Genomic DNA, 18,436 nt, shown 5'->3' on the forward strand with positions numbered 1-18,436 from the left:
AAGATCAAACATTGATATGTGAAAATTTCCTAATAAAGATTTAAGATTTATTTAATGGGGTGTCATAATTTTTTTCAAATGACTGTATGTCTGACTGGCTAAGCTTGGCAGCTTATGTCATACAACATTCATTCACTCAATCATTCATTTTCCATGCCGCTTTCTCCTCATTCTCTACTGAAAGCTAACATAAGCGGTTAACATCGTACAACGCTCTCTGCTAGATTTTAAACGGCCTAAAACTGATTCATCATAAAGCTTCATCATAAAGCGATACCGTAATTTCCCGAATATAACGCGCACTTTTTTCCCCCAAAATCAACTTGTAAACTCATGGTGCGCATTATAAACGGGTACATGGATGGAGACAGAAATATATATGTATTACATATATATATAAACCGATTTTTTTCATTGACACGGCCACGTTGTGTTGAAGAAACGTATGCGGCGACCCGTTGCCGACCATTACGGTACGTGACGTCACCGTTTTGTTTCTGTAATACTTCACTCTAATCGGCCAAATGATTTCGTCTGTGTTAAATTCTGCTTTTTTCACTCTTCATAAAGCACATAATTTACTTTCTTGAACTCATTTGAGTCGACGTTTATTGCAGCTCCGCAATTCGGACCATTACAAATGTAAGTACACACACTTCCTGTGTCCGTCAACTATATCGGTCCCTCGGGAAACTCAAACTCAAATAACAATAGTTCCTTTTACTGTCGTGTTGACAGCTATGAGCTCTCACGGATTTCCGATTTACGTTCTCACTTTCATTTTACCGTATCAATCCATGGAAGAAACATTTATTCTTCATGAGGAAACGAGCAAGTTATACAGCAGCCTTTAAAAGAAAAGTCACATCTGTTTTGTTTTCTCCTAGATTCTGGTAAGTTGGAGAAGTTGTCAAATCATATTATTACCGTAAATATTGTCAGTTTACGGTAATGTTTTGAACTACCAATGTGCTATGCTTGTGCTGTGTTTCACCAGTCAGTAAAATGACATCTCTGTATCTGTATACAAGCTCTGTTTTCTTCTAAAATTAGGGTGCGCGTTATAAACGGGTACAATAATTTTCCCTAGATTTTACAAGTAAATTTGGGGTGCGCATTATACACGGGTGCGCCTTATATTCGGGAAATTACGGTATATACCAAAGCTTATCCACCATTGTAACTTCTAAAGGCTGATTTATGCCTCTTCATAGTGGTGAAGACAGACCTACGCTGTTAACGCAGATCCAATTTACGGCCCCACGCCATAGCCTGACGTGCACCTTCCAAAAATCCTGACTAGACGCGCGTGACGTGAACGTCGAAGGATTGTTATTGGTCCGCTCGGAACGTTGTTTCCGGTTCAGCACAACAACATCACCGTTTTCAAACATTCGCAAACTTCTTCTGTGTCGATTATGCTTTAGCATTTCTATTAATATTTGTTGTTCAATATTGATTAGCTGCAGCTGCAAATACAAACATTCCATCTCCGTTTCCATTACTGTCAATGACCGGAGGAAAACTAAAGACATTTGACAAAACCGTACAAAGAAAAATATACACCCCTCTAGTGGCATGGTGGTGAATTACAGAGCAATGCGTTCCTTTGCGCAACTTCAAATGCGCAATGACAGCATAGGGTCTACACCGTCGCTCCGCCATCACCGGAACACAGAAGCATAAATCAGCTTTAAGTTTACTAAGGCAACTGACAACGTAAAGGACTACCCTGATTAACCCTTTAACTGCCGCTGACGGTGGTAGACATCCAATCCATCATGATTGGAAGGGTTAGAAGCGCGATAACTGCAAGCCCCCCAGTGATATTGGATTGGACGTCTATCGCCTGTTATGGCAGTGAGACCTTATCACTCAATGCCAGCCATTCCAGTTCAAAGTTATTCGATGTCACTGTCATTGCTAGTGAAAATCCATCCCTAACCTTGATCATGTGTCTTTAAACTAATGAACATTTGCATGTTCCTTTTTAGGTTGAGGCCTAGCATTGACTTCATGAGAAAAAAAAAGTATTTTCTGCAAAGTCAAACCATCCATCTGAAATGAATTAAAAAGGGGCACGGAGCCATTTAGACACTGAGATCACACAAGAGAATAAGAGAATTAGAATGAGGGAGATTAAACAAGGGAAAGCAAAAATTGAGGACAATTAAGTGAGGATAGGCTCTTGGTGTTTTAGTCACTATTGCAGTGCTTCTTAACAAGGCTGGTGCCTCGGGGAAAGATAGAAGGCCAGGCATGTTTCTCAGCGACAAAGTTCAGACTCATTATTTTGTTTTTTTGCAGCCATTCCTTTTTAAAGACTCCTTCTGTGCACCGATGATAGTCCTATAAGGAGACCCAGAGGGGAGCAAGCAAGAGATATGGATTTATGCCTGCTAAGGACACAGCTTTGATCACAGTGCATTGATCTGCAGAGATTTACACCACGGCAACTCGATAAAACTGCTGCGATTTTCACTAAAGTGTCAGCCACTTTAGGGCCATTTGTCAAAGACGTTTTCAGATCAAAATCAGTAAAAAGACTCCCACGAGAAGGGATCTGTCATGGAATGTGGATACAAATAATATAGCTGATATTTCCTGCTGCATTGCACTTCATTATTAGATTTAAATGTGAACATTTCAACAAGTAAACTTTGTAAAATAAATCTACACGTCATCGAATAATTTTTACTTACTGCGTGTAACGACACCTTCCAGCCTGATGATGTTGGGGTGGTCAAACTGTCCCATGATTGATGCTTCAGCAAGGAAGTCCCTCCTCTGTTTGTCTGTGTATCCACCTTTTAGAGTCTTGATAGCCACACAGATCTCCTTTTTACTAGGCAGCTTCAGGCGACCGCTGCACACCTCACCAAACTCACCTAAAGGTCATGACAGTTTAAAAACATTTCACAGGTTTAACAAATTACACTTTGCTTGTTCACAATATTGTATGCTGACAGTTGTGATTAAACATATGAAAGTGGATGTGTGCTTATTAGATACATGTGGTCTAATAGTCTTTAGATCAAAGGTGTCAAACTCACGGCCCAGAGGCCAGCTCCGGCCTGCCACATAAGTTGTGTGGCTTGCACATGAAAGTAAATCATGTGATTCATCTCCATGTTTTTACACCAAAACGGAATATAAATACAATTTCTGTAGTCCACAATGAAAAATCAAGAACTCCAGGAATCGGAGAATATTCACTTTTTTCCCAATAGTGTGATAAGTGTTTTTATTGAACAAAAACAAAAAAATATTAAACTGTACGTTCCTTTAATTCGTTTTGACACCTGTGCCTTAGATAAATCCAATAATGCTTAGGGTGAGGTAAAAACAGACAGTTGCGTAGTGATCTAATCTACATCTTGATTAAGGCAAATAAAAAGACTAATTGACAAAATTCCAGTTATTGACACAGCCTTCATTGTGTGTTAGTACAACTGGATGCAAGGTGACTCAATATGCCCTGATTAGAATTCCTTGCTGGTGAGGGGATGCGTGCGTGTTTACTTCATCCTATGCCAGTGTGTGTGTTTTGCACAATATACAGTAAGTGGTGCAGGCAGACTGCATGCCTGAAATGCAACCATCAATGCTGCAGCTGGCTACAGGGATTTGGCCCAGCTTTAGACAAGTGGATCAAGAATGTGTGCTCGACAATGTATATGCATATGGAGCGCATAGTGATGTCAGAGCTGAGACATTTGTAGATCTCGCGCTTCCCTGGCTCACACTATAATTTCCAAGAGCAACTCTGGAACACAGAGCATGGGTCAAAATCTGGACGTGAGGCAATGGGGTCTGGAAGAATTTAGGCCAAAATAATTACAACCTGTCTAAATACCAACATCATGCCTGTTCTTTCCTGCTCTGCTCTGTCCAGCAGTGAAAAGACCAGACAGGGTAAAGGAGCTCTTTTTGTGGTCACCCCCAGAGAGTGGAGATCTCGTTTTAATAAGGCTTGATTAGGGACACTCATTCACTTCCTGTTTTAAGTGGAGCCGGGTATATGACTTTGAAGTGAAAGTCCCATGTCAAAAAACAAACTGAAAAAACTGTGTTCTGTCTTTTAACACACAATCACTAATTTGCAAGAAGATGAAAGTCTGGTTAACCTGACTTAAGATGAAAATTGAAAGGGATACTCTATATGAGAGTTCATTTAAGAATTTGACTTTTTTATGATACATATATTTATAATCTATCAATTATTATGCAAAACACAGAATTACGATGGGTTTTAACAGTGTGTTCAACACATTATAAAACATAATAAGTGCACCATTTCCAATACGATAAAATTTGCTAGCTTCATGTCCCTTTTGTCTTTTACATTTATAAGAGTGGCACATCCCATTTAGGTATGGTGTATAATGCTAAACCTCAAACTGAAATGTAACTATCTGCATGTGTTATATACTTTGGCTTTTTCATGCCACTGCAGCTGTTAAAAGTTTTAAAACAATTTTTGAATAGCTGTCCTCTGAAAGGGTTAAAAAATATATAAATGAATAAAAAAAAGAAATATCTTCGGTAACATATTTTTGGTTATTTTGGGGAATTGCATAAACAAGTCATTACATTAAAATTTTATCAAGAATACAAATTTAAATGACTAAAAACAGTAATAAAAATGGTTATGGCCCCTAATATATATAATGTTATCTTTTTAGTAATGGACTTTTTGCTATTTATATGAAGGAAGAGAAAGCGAGGAAGAAGTCTAATTCGCCATGATATACTTGAAAAAAAAAACAAAAAAGCAATAATAATAATAATATATATACATGTATATTAGGGATGCACCGAAACCGAAAACCAAATATTGGAAGCACTTGACCGAAAAACCGAAAGGCCAAATAATACACATGTACAGTATACAATTTATATATATATAATTTTATTTCGTTACTTTCCAATAATGGCGGGATAAAATATGGTACCTTTTCACAAGTACGCGAACGTCAACCAAAATGTTGTCCGACCATGAGGCTCGAGAAATTTTGTTGAAAAGGTGCAGTTTCTGAAGCCCCTTGGGAGGGTGCATTCCCGGTGACAGTGAGCATTTTCTGGCAAACTCTGAACTCGTATTATAGCAGAGGTGCAGGCGTCGTTGTAGCATTCTGTTCCGTGGACGTCATGGCTAATGAGCCCTTGATAAATGCGCTTTCTTAGAAGTTTGGGACACTCAAAAAATGGGTCTCACGCCTCCATTTGCTATGCTAAATGAGATCTTGATGTACGTTTGTGTGGAACTGTAGTTCACAACAACAAACGATTATTCCATATTCGCCGAAACTAGTAAAGCTCTTTACAAGGCTATTACAATCTGTCATACTCATTAATTAGAAGTCACTGTTTTCTTGTGCAACAAGTGGAATCGATCGAGAGCCAGGCGAGTTTTTGCAGCGACGAAGCCGAGCGAAGTCGCTCTCAGCCGGATAAAACGGCAACTGGCAGTCGGTGTGGAAGTCGCGTAAAAAAAAAAAAGAAAGTGACAAAAAGAGGAGGTGGTCATGCTATAAACGTATTCTACTTAACCACAGCAAATGCACATGTAGGCATTTAAATACTACGTTATTTGTATACTATTTGCTTGATGAAACTCCAAACAACACACGCACAGGCTCAAAAGCACTTTACCTAATTCCTAATCAATGGAAATTTACTTTGTGTGTAGCAGCAATGACGCAAATTTATTTTATTTTCCTTCATTTAATATTTTTTTTTTATCTCTTCGAAACCTCAAAATACTTGAAAACTGCAGACATGTTGGCTGTGAGCCAGTAGTTTTGCTTCTCGTCGTGTTTTGATGATGTCATCACAAAGACGACAACGGTTCTCCACACTTTTGGGCGACAAATTTTTGGTGTTTTAACCGAAAACCGAAAATGCAATTTTAACTATTTTCCGCCAAAAGTTTTCGGTGTCGAATTTCCTGTCACATCTCTAATACATAAATATGCATGTGTGTGTTTGTGTATTAGTATATAATATGGCGTACAGCGTTTTTTTTTTTTTTTGTTTTTTAATCTTTTGGTTCTTACCTGCTCCCACCACTTTATCGATGGCAATGCAGGAAGCATCTAGCTCCTTAGCAAACTCATGCACAGCTTGGCTTGGGTCCTCATAAGTGTGGGGGTCAACGTAGGTCTTAATACCTGGCAGACGCACTAGAACAGGAAAGAGCAGGCCCCAACACATGGTCATTCAAAAGCTGTCACTTGTTGAATAAATACTCACAATGTTTAAACATTTAATCATTGCAGTGATGTGATTTAATCAAAACAAACCACCCAACAGATGATGAGTTGCTTTCTACTTTTACGATGATCTCATCTCCTTTTGTCTCACTGAGTTTGTAACATGTCAGGATACATGAGGATATTCTGCAGAAGCCAGTTAATACACGCTAACATATCTTACAACAGGCTTACAGATGTTCTAAAATGATTATAAGAATGGTACATCTCCAAGTATGTAAATGGAAAACTAAGTTGATCAGTTTAGGGGAAAATCCGGACACAAATAATGTGTTGCTGCTGTTCATTTGTGTTAAATTGTGTCAGCTTGGCTTGAGTAAAGGAGAAAGAGGAAAGAGTTGACAGATAATTGCCAGTTTTTCACATTGCAAAACCTTCCTATTAAATTCAGCATTACCTCAGCGCCCAGTTGTTTTCATTCTTTTGAAATTTTAGTACTTTAACTGGAACCAAAATTCAAGTGTTGCTATAAGACTTACAAAAATGTCAAGAAAGAAAAGAAAACCGTCTTTTAAATTGGACTTCCCTCTTGGATCGTTTACGGTCATAACTTGACCCATATAAATAATTCATGGGTCGAGTTCCTGCTACTGTCTCGGGGTGTTTGGGGGCTCTTACCTTTGAAGGTTAGAGGTTACAGTAAACGAAGGAAAATGCAAACACTATAATTGAAGTATTTTTCAGTGCTTCAGGCAGTGGCAATACTTCTTAACTCAATAGCTGCCGTTGATGGTGTAGACCAGTGCTTCTTAATTATTTTCTGTTACGCCCCCCCAACTCTCTGCTGCCACATTTCTCTCTAAAACTATTATTATAAGTACACCTCTGCATAACATTGTCCTTTTTTTGTATTAAAGGACAAAAAGTAATATAAATCAACTTGGAATAAAGTATAACATTGTTTTGTCTGTAACAGAAAAGAATTAAGGCACATCAATATTCTGGAATAAATAAAAAAGTCACATCCAAACTGTAAAAATACATTCAAGTTACATTTTTTGACCACTTGATACTGAAAAATAAAACGATAAAATCAATCAATATTAATAAATTCAAATTAAACGACAGTGTCATTGGACAGAGGGACAGTTTTTATTTTTGCTGCAGGCAGTATCAGCTTCTTTGCTATGGTGTGGGTTTATTTTGCATTGAGCATGCTAACAGTACATGCTGGTTTACTGCTGTGACATTGACAAAGAGGAAAGATTGTTGGCAATATCCGGCACGTTTTCGCTGAAAAAATAGTCAAGCGGCTTATCAATGTGGTCGGGGTCTAATGTCTTTAAGTGAGGTCTTAATTGATTTGGTTTCACACTGTCCGCAGCAAATATTTTTAGGCACAATAAACAGACTGGTCTTTCCTCATCTCATACTGTATTCTTTGCTGTGTGCTCTTGTTCTGTTCAAAAATCCTTCGCACACTCTAAAAATGAGAGCGCCACTGCCACCTACTGAGTGGGTGTGCAAGTACACTTTATGCCGAAAAAGTATGTTTCCCGGAGGTCACATGCGCCACCCCCGGCATGGCTCAGCACCCCACTATTTGAAAAGTACTGGTGTAGACGAACCAGTGTTGCTCTAAAAATTGACTATTTTTAACATTGACGATACAGTGATGTCGCAATATTACGATTTACATTTACTGAAACACATCAACAAGCTTTCTACTGTCCGAATGTTTTAATGTTACTTCAGAAATTTGCTCCTTGGCTGACATTGACAGTGACACATGTCCAATCCATCAGGACAGAGAGGGTTGGCAGTCATCAATAGCTGCCAACCCTCCCATTTCATAAGGTTGGCCATCTAGCACTTACAATGGCAGTGGAAGCGTTATTAGTAAATATCCTCTCATAGTTTTTACTTATAATTTTTAAAATGTTTTTTTTTTTTTTTTTTTTTTTTTTAAATGTAAGAAATTAAAATAAGTAGTCCTTTTATTTTTTTTTTTATTTTTAATATGTTTAATTTTTTTTTTTTTTTACATAAAAAAGAAAATACCAGTATAAGGTGTTGTTTTTTTTAGTATTTAAAAAAACTAAAAAAAAAAAAAAAAAAAAAAAAAAAAAAAAACAGTAAATGCATGTTAGGTTGTATGATAACGTTATTATTTTGATTAAAAAAAGAAAACATAAAAAAGAGAAAAAAAATATATTTAAATTTTTAATGTTTTTTTTTTTTTACTTATTTATTTAAAAAATGTATAGGGAATACCTGGAAGTATTATGATTTTTTTAATGTTTCATTTTTATTTGAAAATACAATAAAAAGGGGAAAAATTTACATATTCTTACTTGTACTTATATATATATATATATATATATATATATATATATATATATATAAACAACAAAAAACCAAAAAACAAAATAAATATAATACCTATTTTTACTTTTCATTTTTTTAAAACCCTATATTGCCAAATGCATCACATTTGATACAAGCATTTCTGGACGTTTTTGCAGTATAAAACTTTGTTTAAAATCTTATTGTTTTCAATCTCACTTTAGTTATATTTGTTTTACCACGAGAACTGCATGTAATGCTTAATGTATCATGTATGATGCAAATTAGAGTGCATATGCACATGCTGCTTTCAAATTAAAAAAAAAAAAAAAATCTGTTCATTATTTCTGGGGTCAGGCATTATAATGAAATAAAAGCAGCCCCAGTCCAAATGAATTTGACGTCTATTGCCCTCAATGGCACAGAAACATGACCATCAAATGCCAGCCATCCCAATGCAAATAGATTTGATGTCTATCACTTTCAATGACAGTAAATGACTTCATGGTTTTTAAATGGACGATACATATCCTTCCTTTTTATTAGCATGTCTGTTATTTTCCTCTCCATTGGGTTTTAAAAACTAGTTACATCACTGTGAAGCAATGAGAAAACTTAATCATTGAAGAATACAAATGGAAACGAGCTGGCAAGAAAACATGCAATGAGAAGTAATTTATTGTTTATTCCTGAAATGCTGGAGATGTTCACCGTATTATCCACTGAAATGACATAAAGTTATTTCCATTTTCACCAACTGGCATGAAAGATCATCAGGTCCAGGTGTGCTAATTTCATTAATATATATTTTTAAGTATTTATGCCATTCATGTATGATGACAGACTGAATAATAATAAAAAAATACCTTTCCATTACAACCACATTTTATCCTTATTTCAGTATAATGAATTTATGAACTTTTTCTTAGATTTTTGTTTGGCAATGAGATTTTTCAAGTGTACCTTAGCCAAATAATAGTTGAGAAACACTGCATTCCAAAATATAACAAGGTCAAGCGTTGGTAACGTTTCCCATCAAACTATTGTTTGTTTAGAAGTGTGAAAATATTTGAGAAAGAAACATCCACAGGAATGAAACATTCAAGCAATTTATAACGCAACCAGCTAATTGGATGTCAGTGAACTGTAACGTGGAGACAGGAAAGATTGAAGAAGAAAAACAGTACTTACGGTGTCCGTTGCCAAAGTGCAGTCTTTTCTCATCAGGATGTTTTGATTTGCTGTGGCAACAAAACCTGCCAATCCAAATAAAGAAGGTCAGAAGCTGTGCCATGCTCATAAGGCTTCACCCATTGGTCCTCTGTAGAGTGTGTAAGTGCGCGTGCATCTAGTAGTAAGGGTGAGTGCAAAATCCCAACTCTTAAAGGGTACCACTGATAGAAACACATGTAGTTCTTAAAAGATAAATGTTAGTACAAGCTATAATAATTTGACATTAAAACCCCTCCTAATGTTTTCGTTTTAATAACATTTGTAAACTTGTAAAAAACACCAAAAAAAAAAAAATATATATATATATATATACATACATATATATATATATATATATATATATATATATATATATATATATATATATATATATATATATATATATATATATATATAATTAAGTTGTAGCTCGCCATTGTTGGTGATGTTGCATGAATACCCTGCCGTACTTCCACAGTGTCACGCTTTAACTATGTAAGGTAGTGATTTAAATACACTACAAGGTGTCAATGGCGGGTTTTTAGTTAATTAGAGCTCAAGCCAACGAGTCCGTTTTGTCCCTCGACTGACACCTTTTTAGTTTCCTTTTTAGTGCGGGTCCATTGTGCCTTGTGCCTCATTTGCATGTTGTCTTCACAACATACTGTACAAGACTCCTGATAATGGCTCATAGCACCATATTGTGATTAAATATTGCCATCCAGTTTATTTGTTGAGTTAAACAAGTTGCTAAAATGTTTAAATATAGTCTGACCAAAATCTGAGTAAGTTTTATATGTATTTTGCATATCTATTTTGATTGTGAACGCCAGTTCTCTTTGTATTGTTGTTTAACTGTGTGAAAATAGGGCCTCATTAGTACAGATTGAAGCACTTTTCTTTCTGTGAACATCATTTTTTGAGAGATATGCATATTATTTTTGTTGTATTTTCACTACATGATACTTATGTTCGTTGTGAGGGAGTTGCTGAAGCTTATGCCAATAAACGGCACGGTCCGAGCTATGAATGTGAACGTCTTCTTTCTCTGCCTCTTAGATCTCAATGTGCAAAATAAGACATCATTATAATATGTTGGGCAGAAAATTATACGAATAGCCAGCAACCAAACTAAGTTTAATACATTTATTCGTTTTCTGTGTCGCTTATTCACCGGGAAGCAACAAGCATGATGATCAACTGTCTGGACATCTGCTTTTATGTGACAAAAATTAGGTAACAAAAATTAGGTAAGTCATTAGATGGCATGTTTTCGTGTGTTGTGATGCATGGCCCCGGGCTGTCAGCAAAAATAATCAAATTGCCATGTTTCACTGTATACCTTAATCATATGTAAAGCACACGACCGCTCTGGATGCTAACAATCTTCATCATAATATTGGAATACGTTGGATGACACAATAGTTTACCGTGAAGATCTGCAAACAGTTTTTGACATCAAAAACTCTCCTGCTCTCGTCACTAGAGCAGGGGAGTGCTGTCACTAGCGAACTTGACACATGAACAATACTCGTCTCATCTCATCTTTCCTGTTCAGTTTTCTTTTGCTGTCCTTCTCATTAATGTTCCACTCGGTTTAAAATTGGAAGGGCAGAACCGATGACATGTTAATGTAGTTAAAGAAACCGTGGAAACCGGCAGCGTACCCATGTGACGTAAGCAACAATGGGGACCTACTAGTTAAAATATTTTTTAAAAATGTTATTAAAACAAAAACATTAAGAGGGGTTTAAATATCAAATTATTATAACTTGAACTAACATTTTTCTTTTAAGAACTACATCTTTCTATCCGTGGTACCCTTTAAGAACTACAGGAACATCTGAAAACCTATGACTAGAAATTACTTTATCAAGCAGTTATAATTATCAATACATTGTTTGTCCAGGTAGCATGTACATTGGGTATGGAGATAATTATTTATTTGTTTTTCAACAAGATAAAATTTAATCTTTTGTTGGGCAAGTGGCTATTTACGGTAATTAATAACCATCTTGCATCCACATACATGGACATTATCATATTTTGGGTCATTGTAGACCACAAAATTGGTCTACAATTGGCAATGGCATTTGGCAAAAAATTGGCAATGCGCTTAATGCATAAAGGGTTTTATGTCTGGTTGTGCTTAATGACCTCGAACCTATTTTGTTGGAGGATAAGTGTATACTACTACAACAAGGTGCTCAAGACACACATTCATAATTCATCACCTATAAATAAAACAATAAATCAAATAACGAATGAATGTTGAATGTAGAAGCAATCAATTACAATGTGAAAAGATAAACAAGCAAATGACAAATGCAGTCCACTGATGCACCGTCATTCCTAATGAGGTATGCCTTATGAATGAAAATAAACTTGTTCATTGGTGTTGCGCCTTTATAATGAATATTACCGGGTGCTCCTAACAGTCAAAAAATGAGGAATACATTTATCAAATAATAAAATGTTAATTAAAAAAAAAAAAAAAAACAAGTAAAAAATTAATTTAAAAAACAGAAATACACACTGATTATGGCCCCAATAATAGTCGAAAGATGATTTTTCATTTTCATTTTCATTTTGTTAAATGAGTGCCCTATAAAGGGTTCGTTTCTCTAAATGTTTATATGAAAAACAATAGTCAGTTGTTTTCACAAGGATTATTCGGGCTATTTCGCGCATGCCTAATCTACTCGAATCTACAATCCGCCTGTGCCAAAAAGTGTACATAAAGATAATGCAAGTAGACAGACCTGCCAATCAAGACGTAAAGCAGCACAGTGAGCAGGATGATAGCCACTGCCGAGGAAATGGCGATTAAAACAACCTGGCTACTCTCACTAGAGATGGAGAAGGCTGCTGAAAGACACACAGCAAGGTTTTAGTGAGCGCTTCGTTGCCAGAAATACATACAGTACAATACAAAAATTATCTACAAAGTATGGTCAGACATTCTGACATCATACTTTTTTGTATTACGGACACCACTTACAGTCAGGACTTGTCTCAAACTGGAAACTAGGGCTGCTGGCTCCATAACCAGCTGCTGTGCGGGCTCTGATCTGCAGCAGGTAGGCAGTGTTGGGCTTAAGACCATTCAGAGTCACATTACAACCCCGAGCCCGAAGAATTGTGTAGCTGGTCTCCTGCTCCTCCTAACAGACAGAAACAGAGAAATTAAATACATAGCCTTGGGTGTAAATATTAATGAATACAACATGTGCAGTGTGTCATCTGAGAGTGTGGACGGTCATCAGTGCGCGCACCCAAACAATGAAGACAGTTTGACAGCTTTCCTTTATCTGATGAATTATGGCCTCTCTACTTTACGGCTTCTCTCCTGCTGATCGCGGCTGATAAAACAATGCAAGAACACTGAGCTTTCACCTTGCAACCAGATGTGGAATCTTGTATGAAAGATGAAAATCGCACTTTAAATTTAGTTCTATTCCGTGACATTTTTAGATGATAGCATAGATTGACTCGTATATTAACATGTCTATTAAATTGAGGGGCAGGCTTCTTATTTTTCAACATGTTATGACTTTTGGCTTGTCCCATCAAGGAGTCACTATGCTTTTATTAAGTTTTATCATGTACTAAAATGGCAGCACATCGAGCGAGTGGTTAACACGTCCCACTTCTGAGATCAAGGGTTCAATCCCGGGCTTCAGCATTCCTGTATGGCGATTGCATGTTCTCCCTGTGCTTGCTTGTTTTTTTTCCGGGTACTCCACTTTCTTCCTTTATCCCCAAAACATGCATGGTAGGGTGATTGATAAATCCAAATTGGCCCTACATATGAGTTTGTGCGCTGCGATGAGGTGGAAACCGGTTCAGGGTGTACCCTGCCAACTGCACACAGTTAGCTGGGATGGGCCGCAGCACCGCTGTGACCCTCGTGAAGATAAGTGGCTCGGAAAATCATCGAATGAATAAAAGTTAACAAAATGTGTTTAAACTTGTATTTATCCCTCAGTCCAGGTATCATGTGGACAAAAACGTGTTCTTCAAGGTACTATTACCGTGACTGAATATTAACCCATTATAAGGCACTCATTTAACTTCTTTGCTGCCATTGACGGTGCGAGACCTCCAATCCATTTTGAGTCCATTCAAAATGGATTGGCTGTCAAGTGCCGTTAATTGGACTTATAGATGATCACAGTTTAAAGGAATTTGAAATGTATTGTTGTCAATTACAGGAAATGAATTACATCCTGAGTGTTATTCTATAGCCAGAGTGTATTTCGGTTTATGTTCATTTTATTAATCATTTTTAATTAACATTTAACTAATTCATCATCGTATTTATTCATTTAAAATACATAAAAATGTTTTAAAAAAATAAATAAATAATTAATAATAATTGAACGAAATAACATATAAGTGGGTACGAAATGTTAATTTTGCGGCCTACTTGATCCAAAATGTGATGTCACATAAATGAGTAAGTTTTTCTAAATTGCTCAAAAAAATGCCACTTGCCCTGTGAAGGGTTAAAATACACTAGCACAAGTGTTGTTTTTGGCAGCCCTTTTAATTTTCGTCTTAGTCTTACACTTTTGGATGATAATACTTAATAGTCTTAAGTCATATTTTAGTCCTTCCAAAAAGTTTTTTTTTTTTCCTATTTTCATCTAGTTTTAGTCGACACTTACTCAAAATGTTTTCGTCTGCAAAATTCAAGTTTTACTCCAGAAATAAATAACTTAAGGTTTCCAAACTATGCCGAAAGAATATTGACAGACGTGCACATATCGTAGCGTCTACAACAGAGGTGTCCAAACTATTCCACATAGGGCCGCAGTGGGTGCTGGATTTCATTCCTACAAAACAAGACGACATCTTTTCACCAATCTGGTGTTTTATAAGTCTAATCAGTTGATTGCAGTCAGGTGCTGCTGGTTTTAGCACAAACTTCATTGGCTAAACTGTCTGTGCTCGACTGGTAAGAACAAAAACCAGGACCCACAGCGGCCCTTGAGGACAGGTTTGGACATCCATGGTCTACAAGGACAACGTCACCTTGGTGATGATACACACTCAGCAGGAAAACAGTACATTATTTTCAATTCATTAACTCACCAGGATGCCATGAACAGTACGTAAAAAAATGTTGTCAGAGAGTTTAAGAGGATGTTCGCCTTTAGAATTAGCCTAATGTTAACGCGAACTGAAATGCTATGCCAATGCTAGATCACTCAGCACAGACCCTTAAAGGCCAAAGCAAATTCTCTCTTTCCAAGATAAATAAACCAATCTTAATGTGGGTGCTTTAAAACAAGCAAGCCTGGAGACTGGAGAGGACACTGGTGAGTTGGGGGTGGGGGGGTGCAGCACGTCACATGAGTGAAACACCTACACACTGTTACGATGCAGGTTTACTACACATAAAATGCCACACATTGTGAACATGTGGCAAACTTTCGGCGCATTTTCATCTCGTTCTCATCTCGTCAGAAGAAAACTGGCATTTGTCTCGTTATGTGTTAGTCTCCCAAGACCCATTTTTAGCTCATTATTGTCTCGTTATCACCATGAAAATTTGTTTGTCAACAAAATATATTTGTTATAATTGTGGTTGACGAAAACAACACTGACTAGCATATAAATGTTCCAAATTGAGAAACAAACTTTGCTAAAAAGGATGTTCAACATTAGCCACTGTAACATTAGACACACTTTGAAATAACATTTAAATCTGAGAAATCAAAATCACAGATGAACTCTACTGGACTTGACCAACATATAGGTTGTACCTTAATACTTGTTAAAAACCAACATTTCCTAAAGATTAAAACGACATGTTATTTTAATTAAAAAGGTAAATACAACGTACAATGTATTTGGACAACATTCATTTGAATACGAGTAAACAGTACTTGTACCACATTTCTTGAATTTCTTGTTTAGAACAGTCCCTCATGCACCAATAAAATCACTGTATATTGTTTTTAGGACACCACTGATAAAGGTCATGGCTGTAAATGTTTTATTTTTTATTCTATCATTAAGTATTTTCATCAGTAATTTGGGATTTACATTTTGAATGCAGCGCATCCTCATCTACCAAGCTCTAGTAAAATGCCATTTGAAGTAATTACTACTGAGCCATTATAATGATCCCGTATTAAATATTTTGCCTCATGCACTGGTCTCATCTTGAAATTGTCTCATTCTCAGTCTAAGACCAGTTCACTACAAAGAAATAAATAGCTGAAGATGAACTACAGAGATAAAACAAGGTTAACAACCAATAAGGGATTAATTTAACAATCCTGAAAATTAGCCTTGTGTTTCGCAACTAAGGCAAGCACATAAAAATCCAAACCATGTCAAGACAAAGCTGAATCCTCATTCTACATAGTGGTTTATTTACAGGCCCTCATTGTGAAAGGCACAGGGCAATATGAAAGGACTTCACGCACAGTAATGGGGGGATTAGAGTTTTATAGTGCACAAAGCTTTTTAAACTGGTATGTGTGTGAGGAGGTAACTGATACAGCAGGCCTGCATCAGGATAACTCTTCATCGCGACTATAAATCGACTCGCGGCTTGTCACCATTCAATGGTCAGGCCAGCATGGGATCCCTTTTAAAATCACACACAGGTGTGGTAAGATGACCTGTGTGTAAGAGAGCAAAACACAGCGATGGCAAGCTGTGTGATTATGGGCTATCCATGTGTGCCTCTCACCAGAGCACTATGTAGATCACCGCTATAGCCTTAATGCCGCTTTGGCAATCCAAACAAAGCTGAAGAAAATTATTGCCTGCATAAACATACACACAAAAATGCTAAACAGGATTCCTTCCATGTAAAACCAAATAAACACACGAAACTTGTGCATGTGAAGGACTCTGTGCTCAAGAGACTGCATTGATAACACATGCAAGAAGTGCAGTGTTTGGCACTAACGAGTTTCAACAGAATTTGAAAGAAACAAATCACAGAATGCATATCTTAATATACATTTAAATCTGTTGTACAAATAGCTTAAAGACATTAATCAGGGTATCAATTTGGCGTCGTGCGGCCAGCGAAAGTACAATCACGGACATCAACTTCATGTTTTCACCCAAAAAAAAAAAAAAAAAAAAAAAAAATGTGCAAAATTTCCGTAGAATCAGAGAATATTGTTGTTTATGTTTTATTTCTATTTTTACAAACATAACAGTATTTAGAGTTTTTTCCCCTCTGTTTTTTTAATCAAAAAAAGTTCATTTTTTAAACTTTTTTTTCTTTATTAAAAAAAAAAAAAAATAACATTAAAAAAAAAATGTTATTCAGAGACTTAAAAAACTAACCTAATATTTGCAAAGTTTTGCAGTCATTTTTTAAAATGTTTTATTAACTATCCAAATAAAAGACAATCAAAATTATTGTGCTAGCCTTAGTTTACCTGCCGTTGACGGCGCTAGGCTAAATACGTTCATTCGCCCATCCCAGTCAGAATGGATTGGACATCTAGTGCCATCAATAGCAGCCAAATAAGTTCAATATTTATATGGGTTGGCCAACATAAAGGCCCTTGGAAAGAAATCTAACTACAATTAAAACCGCGACAATGATGAGTTTGATACCCCTGACAAAAATGACAAAAATTCATGAAAACAATAATATCAAGTCACACTGGACACAACGGGTACACAAACCAAACAAAGCCACTGTTATTTTCCACACAAAAAAACTAAGCAATTCACAAGTATAACAACCATTTGGCCAGATATGAATCCCTGTCACAATGATGATAAATGTTCTCTTTCAAGGTTTGTGCTACACAAGTTGCATCTTTGGGGTATTCTATTCATAAATCTGCAGAAAGCTTTATCTCTGATAAAGTGCATCTGCTTAAAAGATAGCGATTAAACTATTTCAAGAGTGATCCATCACAGTAGTAGAAACTATCATTAAATGTGCTGATGTGTAATGAGTCTTCATTCCACACTCCCTTTGAACATCATGGACAATTGTGTCCTCCAGGCTAAGAGGAAAAGGACATCCAGATTTTCACCAGCTTGAAGCTGAAAATCTTTGATGATACATTTAGTGTCTTAGTGCTCGTGGCATCTTGGGTAACTTGCACATCTGTGAAAGTACCATTAATGCTGAAAAGCACTTCCAGGTTTCCCAGCAACATGTGCTGCCACCTAGAAAACATCTTTTAATGGCTAGCCCTGCTTATTTCAGCGAATACCACCAAGCCTTTCTGTGGTTCTTTTCAAACTAGTGTCACTATTTGACCATCCTTTCTTCTATTGAAATTGTGCATCATATTGTCACGTCTTGAAATAAACATGTTTTAAAATCAGTTTATTTATGAAAAGTTGTTGATTTAAGTACAATTAGTTAAAAAGAAAAGTTTAATGTATTAGCGTGTAACTTCCCCCTTTGTAGGATTGTAGACCTCAAAATGCTCAAAATCCTCTTTTGGAGCCTTCATAAAGCAAATATTTGGTAATACTTCATAATAACTATCCGTTATAACTAGTTAATACATGTATTGCTCAACTGTTAATAAATGTTTTATTGTTGAATCGTTAAGCGTTTGCTAACAGTTTGTTGTGATGTATGGACATTAAATGCCCCTCATAAATTCAGTTTATTCTGTGTTTAGCAAAAAAAAAAAAAAAGGGGTTTGAACAATACT

General features: G+C 36.3%; 1 protein-coding gene across 5 annotated transcripts in view; it reads right to left on the reverse strand.

The window, feature by feature from the left end:
- Positions 1 to 18,436, reverse strand: part of LOC130927216 (ephrin type-A receptor 3-like) — a 164,360-nt gene that overhangs the window by 39,963 nt on the left and 105,961 nt on the right. For 4 of the 5 annotated variants that reach the window (XM_057852877.1, XM_057852878.1, XM_057852875.1 and 1 more), the window contains 5 exons: positions 12,775 to 12,937; positions 12,536 to 12,641; positions 9,753 to 9,817; positions 6,060 to 6,185; positions 2,703 to 2,888 (listed from right to left, as the gene is read on the reverse strand). In XM_057852877.1, coding sequence (XP_057708860.1) covers positions 2,703 to 2,888; positions 6,060 to 6,185; positions 9,753 to 9,817; positions 12,536 to 12,641; positions 12,775 to 12,937 — 646 coding nt within the window. The remainder of the gene's footprint in view (positions 1 to 2,702; positions 2,889 to 6,059; positions 6,186 to 9,752; positions 9,818 to 12,535; positions 12,642 to 12,774; positions 12,938 to 18,436) is intronic. The other variant, XM_057852876.1, reaches the window with a different exon arrangement.

Source organism: Corythoichthys intestinalis, chromosome 12 (assembly GCF_030265065.1).
Source record: "Corythoichthys intestinalis isolate RoL2023-P3 chromosome 12, ASM3026506v1, whole genome shotgun sequence".
Lineage (NCBI taxonomy): Eukaryota > Metazoa > Chordata > Actinopteri > Syngnathiformes > Syngnathidae > Corythoichthys > Corythoichthys intestinalis.